We start from the raw sequence: 7,500 nt of genomic DNA on the forward strand, positions 1-7,500 counted from the left end.
GGTGGAGCTGTCAGACCTGTATCCTCATGACATCAGCAATGTGCTCAAACTGTACCTGAGACAGGTAAATACACTCAGTCACACTGTACTGCTCTTAGCCATAGGATATAAGACAGATTATTCCAGCATAAACAATTTGTACCTGGTGTGTGTGGGTGTGTGTAGCTACCTGAGCCGTTGATCCTGTACAGATATTATAATGAGATTATTGGTCTGGCTAAAGAAGCTCAGAGCATCATGGCAGACGACACACACTCGCCTCGAATCAGCATCGAGCTCAACCGAGTCATCCTCAGAATACGAGACCTGCTCAGGCTCCTTCCTCCTGCACACTACAGAACCCTGCACTTCATCATTACTCATCTGCACAGGTAACACCACTACACTTACTCTTTACCTACTTACACAGGTAACACCACTACATTTACACAGGTAACACCACTACACTTACACAGGTAACACCACTACACTTACTCTTTTCCTACTTACACAGGTAACACCACTACACTTACACAGGTAACACCACTACACTTACTCTTTTCCTACTTACACAGGTAACACCACTACACTTACACAGGTAACACCACTACACTTACTCTTTTCCTACTTACACAGGTAACACCACTACACCTACACAGGTAACACCACTACACCTACACAGGTAACACCACTACACCTACACAGGTAACACCACTACACTTACACTTTACCTACTTACACAGGTAACACCACTACACTTACACAGGTAACACCACTACACTTACACTTTACCTACTTACACAGGTAACACCACTACACTTACTCTTTACCTACTTACACAGGTAACACCACTACACTTACTCTTTACCTACTTACACAGGTAACACCACTACACTTACACAGGTAACACCACTACACTTACACAGGTAACACCACTACACTTACACAGGTAACACCACTACACTTACTCTTTACCTACTTACACAGGTAACACCACTACACTTACACAGGTAACACCACTACACTTACACAGGTAACACCACTACACTTACACAGGTAACACCACTACACTTACTCTTTACCTACTTACACAGGTAACACCACTACACTTACACAGGTAACACCACTACACCTACACAGGTAACACCACTACACTTACACAGGTAACACCACTACACTTACTCTTTACCTACTTACACAGGTAACACCACTACACTTACTCTTTACCTACTTACACAGGTAACACCACTACACTTACACAGGTAACACCACTACACCTACACAGGTAACACCACTACACTTACACAGGTAACACCACTACACTTACTCTTTACCTACTTACACAGGTAACACCACTACACTTACACAGGTAACACCACTAGACTTACACAGGTAACACCACTACACTTACACAGGTAACACCACTACATGTACTCTTTACCTACTTACACAGGTAACACCACTACATGTACTCTTTACCTACTTACACAGGTAACACCACTACACTTACTCTTTACCTACTTACACAGGTAACACCACTACACTTACACAAGTAACACCACTACACTTACTCTTTACCTACTTACACAGGTAACACCACTACACTTACACAGGTAACACCACTACACCTACACAGGTAACACCACTACACCTACACAGGTAACACCACTACACTTACACAGGTAACACCACTACACTTACACAAGTAACACCACTACACTTACTCTTTACCTACTTACACAGGTAACACCACTACACTTACACAGGTAACACCACTACACTTACACAGGTAACACCACTACACTTACTCTTTACCCACTTACACAGGTAACACCACTACACTTACTCTTTACCCACTTACACAGGTAACACCACTACACTTACTCTTTACCTACTTACACAGGTAACACCACTACACTTACACAGGTAACACCACTACACTTACACAGGTAACACCACTACACTTACACAGGTAACACCACTACATTTACTCTTTACCCTCTTACACAGGTAACACCACTACACTTACACAGGTAACACCACTACACTTACACAGGTAACACCACTACACTTACACAGGTAACACCACTACACTTACTCTTTACCTACTTACACAGGTAACACCACTACACTTACACAGGTAACACCACTACACTTACACAGGTAACACCACTACACTTACACAGGTAACACCACTACATTTACTCTTTACCCTCTTACACAGGTAACACCACTACACTTACTCTTTACCTACTTACACAGGTAACACCACTACACTTACACAGGTAACACCACTACACTTACACAGGTAACACCACTACACTTACTCTTTACCTACTTACACAGGTAACACCACTACACTTTCACAGGTAACACCACTAGACTTACACAGGTAATATCACTACACTTACACAGGTAACACCACTACACTTACTCTTTACCTACTTACACAGGTAACACCACTACACTTACTCTTTACCTACTTACACAGGTAACACCACTACACTTACTCTTTACCTACTTACACAGGTAACACCACTACACTTACACAGGTAACACCACTACACTTACACAGGTAACACCACTACACTTACACAGGTAACACCACTACACTTACTCTTTACCTACTTACACAGGTAACACCACTACACTTACACAGGTAACACCACTACACTTACACAGGTAACACCACTACACTTACTCTTTACCTACTTACACAGGTAACACCACTACACTTATTCTTTACCTACTTACACAGGTAACACCACTACACTTACACAGGTAACACCACTACACTTACACAGGTAACACCACTACACTTACTCTTTACCTACTTACACAGGTAACACCACTACACTTATTCTTTACCTACTTACACAGGTAACACCACTACACTTACACAGGTAACACCACTACACTTACACAGGTAACACCACTACACCTACACAGGTAACACCACTACACCTACACAGGTAACACCACTACACTTACACAGGTAACACCACTACACTTACACAAGTAACACCACTACACTTACTCTTTACCTACTTACACAGGTAACACCACTACACTTACACAGGTAACACCACTACACCTACACAGGTAACACCACTACACCTACACAGGTAACACCACTACACTTACACAGGTAACACCACTACACTTACACAAGTAACACCACTACACTTACTCTTTACCTACTTACACAGGTAACACCACTACACTTACACAGGTAACACCACTACACTTACACAGGTAACACCACTACACTTACTCTTTACCCACTTACACAGGTAACACCACTACACTTACACAGGTAACACCACTACACTTACTCTTTACCTACTTACACAGGTAACACCACTACACTTACACAGGTAACACCACTACATTTACTCTTTACCCTCTTACACAGGTAACACCACTACACTTACTCTTTACCTACTTACACAGGTAACACCACTACACTTACACAGGTAACACCACTACACTTACACAGGTAACACCACTACACTTACTCTTTACCTACTTACACAGGTAACACCACTACACTTTCACAGGTAACACCACTAGACTTACACAGGTAATATCACTACACTTACACAGGTAACACCACTACACTTACTCTTTACCTACTTACACAGGTAACACCACTACACTTACTCTTTACCTACTTACACAGGTAACACCACTACACTTACTCTTTACCTACTTACACAGGTAACACCACTACACTTACACAGGTAACACCACTACACTTACACAGGTAACACCACTACACTTACACAGGTAACACCACTACACTTACTCTTTACCTACTTACACAGGTAACACCACTACACTTACACAGGTAACACCACTACACTTACACAGGTAACACCACTACACTTACTCTTTACCTACTTACACAGGTAACACCACTACACTTATTCTTTACCTACTTACACAGGTAACACCACTACACTTACACAGGTAACACCACTACACTTACACAGGTAACACCACTACACTTACTCTTTACCTACTTACACAGGTAACACCACTACACTTATTCTTTACCTACTTACACAGGTAACACCACTACACTTACACAGGTAACACCACTACACTTACACAGGTAACACCACTACACCTACACAGGTAACACCAACTACACCTACACAGGTAACACCACTACACTTACACAGGTAACACCACTACACTTACACAAGTAACACCACTACACTTACTCTTTACCTACTTACACAGGTAACACCACTACACTTACACAGGTAACACCACTACACCTACACAGGTAACACCACTACACCTACACAGGTAACACCACTACACTTACACAGGTAACACCACTACACTTACACAAGTAACACCACTACACTTACTCTTTACCTACTTACACAGGTAACACCACTACACTTACACAGGTAACACCACTACACTTACACAGGTAACACCACTACACTTACTCTTTACCCACTTACACAGGTAACACCACTACACTTACACAGGTAACACCACTACACTTACTCTTTACCTACTTACACAGGTAACACCACTACACTTACACAGGTAACACCACTACACTTACACAGGTAACACCACTACACTTACTCTTTACCTACTTACACAGGTAACACCACTACACTTACACAGGTAACACCACTACACTTACACAGGTAACACCACTACACTTACACAGGTAACACCACTACATTTACTCTTTACCCTCTTACACAGGTAACACCACTACACTTACTCTTTACCTACTTACACAGGTAACACCACTACACTTACACAGGTAACACCACTACACTTACACAGGTAACACCACTACACTTACTCTTTACCTACTTACACAGGTAACACCACTACACTTTCACAGGTAACACCACTAGACTTACACAGGTAATATCACTACACTTACACAGGTAACACCACTACACTTACTCTTTACCTACTTACACAGGTAACACCACTACACTTACTCTTTACCTACTTACACAGGTAACACCACTACACTTACTCTTTACCTACTTACACAGGTAACACCACTACACTTACACAGGTAACACCACTACACTTACACAGGTAACACCACTACACTTACACAAGTAACACCACTACACTTACTCTTTACCTACTTACACAGGTAACACCACTACACTTACACAGGTAACACCACTACACTTACACAGGTAACACCACTACACTTACTCTTTACCTACTTACACAGGTAACACCACTACACTTATTCTTTACCTACTTACACAGGTAACACCACTACACTTACACAGGTAACACCACTACACTTACACAGGTAACACCACTACACTTACTCTTTACCTACTTACACAGGTAACACCACTACACTTATTCTTTACCTACTTACACAGGTAACACCACTACACTTACACAGGTAACACCACTACACTTACACAGGTAACACCACTACACCTACACAGGTAACACCACTACACCTACACAGGTAACACCACTACACCTACACAGGTAACACCACTACACCTACACAGGTAACACCACTACACTTACACAGGTAACACCACTACACTTACTCTTTACCTACTTACACAGGTAACACCACTACACTTATTCTTTACCTACTTACACAGGTAACACCACTACACTTACACAGGTAACACCACTACACTTACACAGGTAACACCACTACACTTACTCTTTACCTACTTACACAGGTAACACCACTACACTTACACAGGTAACACCACTACACTTACACAGGTAACACCACTACACTTACTCTTTACCTACTTACACAGGTAACACCACTACACTTATTCTTTACCTACTTACACAGGTAACACCACTACACTTACACAGGTAACACCACTACACTTACACAGGTAACACCACTACATGTACTCTTTACCTACTTACACAGGTAACACCACTACACTTACACAGGTAACACCACTACACTTACACAGGTAACACCACTACACTTACACAGGTAACACCACTACACTTACACAGGTAACACCACTACACTTATTCTTTACCTACTTACACAGGTAACACCACTACACTTACACAGGTAATACCACTACATGTACTCTTTACCTACTTACACAGGTAACACCACTACACTTACACAGGTAACACCACTACACTTACACAGGTAATACCACTACATGTACTCTTTACCTACTTACACAGGTAACACCACTACACTTCCTGATAAACTGTGACATTATATTTAGTATAAATGGTACATTATATTACTTTAACCCAATTTTTAGAACAGGTAGTTTATTGTGTGTGTGTGTTTGTGTGTGTTTTGTGTGTGTGTGTGTGTGTGTGTGTGTGTGTGTTGTCAGAGTTTCTGAGCATGCAGATGAAAATAAAATGGACACAAGGAATCTAGGCATCATCTTTGGCCCGACGCTGATTAAACCCCGGCGGTTGGACTCGGACGTGTCCCTGTCCTCTCTCGTTGACTACCCTTACCAGGCTCTGATAGTGGAGCTGCTCATCCAACACCATCTGAAGATTTTTGACATCCAGTTAAACCCTCCCCCCTCCACCCATGCTCAAATCACTCGCTGCTCACAGTCTCTCATAGACATTAAAGAGGTGAGAGGTCGTCATCCTCATCTTCATCATCACACTGCATGTTTTTAACACAAGTCCTTAATTTGGTGTGTGTGTGTGTGTGTGTGTGTGTGTGTGTGTGAGCAGAGCTCTAAATCCCATAAGAGATACTCGTCTGTACTTCCCTCGTCATACTCAGCGATTGAAGAGAAGGAAGTGCACTTAACAAGGGGACATGAAGGGAAAGAGGATACAGCCGGTCAGGAGGAGTACTCTCACTCACACTCACTCTCACTCACTCACTCACACACTCACACTCACTCACAATAAATATCAGAATGTAAGCCATGCTGTACTACACATTATATTGTGTTTATAATCTATATTTTAAAATGATTATTTTCCGTGTGTAGCTGACTGTACAGATGGTGTTAATGGTGTTGGATCTTCGTTAGCTGTCAGTCGAAACAGCACAAATGTAAACATCCCCCCTGTGAAGCTCCGCCCACCACGAACCCACTATCTCTCCCGCCCTGTGAGTTTACCTGTGGACCGCCTGCTCAACGACCATAATGATCGCAACATGGCTGAGCGAGAGAACCTGGGCGGCGCCATCGTGGAGAGACCAGAGGCTGAGAAAGTGGAGAGCCACACCTACCGCAGCCCCTTCGTCCACACACACACCCTGAGACGCACTTGGGACAAACAGTACCGCCATTACGATGTCACGCCTCGCACTGCCATGATTGTTGCCAACCTTCCACCCTCAGGGGCAGTGGGCGGAGCTAAAATGGAAGCTACAAAAACAGATGCAGCCAAACCAGACAGATCCAGAACAGCTGCAGAAGCACAGAGTGGCATTTTATCTCAGAACAGCACATACACGGCTACCATGCGTTCGTTTAGGACATTGAGACATGACAGTAGCAGGAGTGATAAGGATGTTCCGAT

General features: G+C 42.7%; 1 protein-coding gene across 4 annotated transcripts in view; it reads left to right on the forward strand.

Moving 5' to 3' along the window:
* Positions 1–7,500, forward strand: part of LOC113655486 (rho GTPase-activating protein 29-like) — a 29,922-nt gene that overhangs the window by 21,386 nt on the left and 1,036 nt on the right. For all 4 annotated transcript variants that reach the window (XM_047806463.1, XM_047806464.1, XM_047806466.1 and 1 more), the window contains 5 exons: positions 1–64; positions 166–371; positions 6,336–6,591; positions 6,697–6,808; positions 6,963–7,500. The exon at positions 1–64 is cut by the window's left edge and continues 74 nt beyond it; the exon at positions 6,963–7,500 is cut by the window's right edge and continues 1,036 nt beyond it. In XM_047806463.1, the coding sequence (XP_047662419.1) occupies positions 1–64; positions 166–371; positions 6,336–6,591; positions 6,697–6,808; positions 6,963–7,500 (1,176 nt within the window). The remainder of the gene's footprint in view (positions 65–165; positions 372–6,335; positions 6,592–6,696; positions 6,809–6,962) is intronic.

This window comes from Tachysurus fulvidraco, chromosome 22 (assembly GCF_022655615.1).
Source record: "Tachysurus fulvidraco isolate hzauxx_2018 chromosome 22, HZAU_PFXX_2.0, whole genome shotgun sequence".
Classification (NCBI taxonomy): Eukaryota; Metazoa; Chordata; class Actinopteri; order Siluriformes; family Bagridae; genus Tachysurus; species Tachysurus fulvidraco.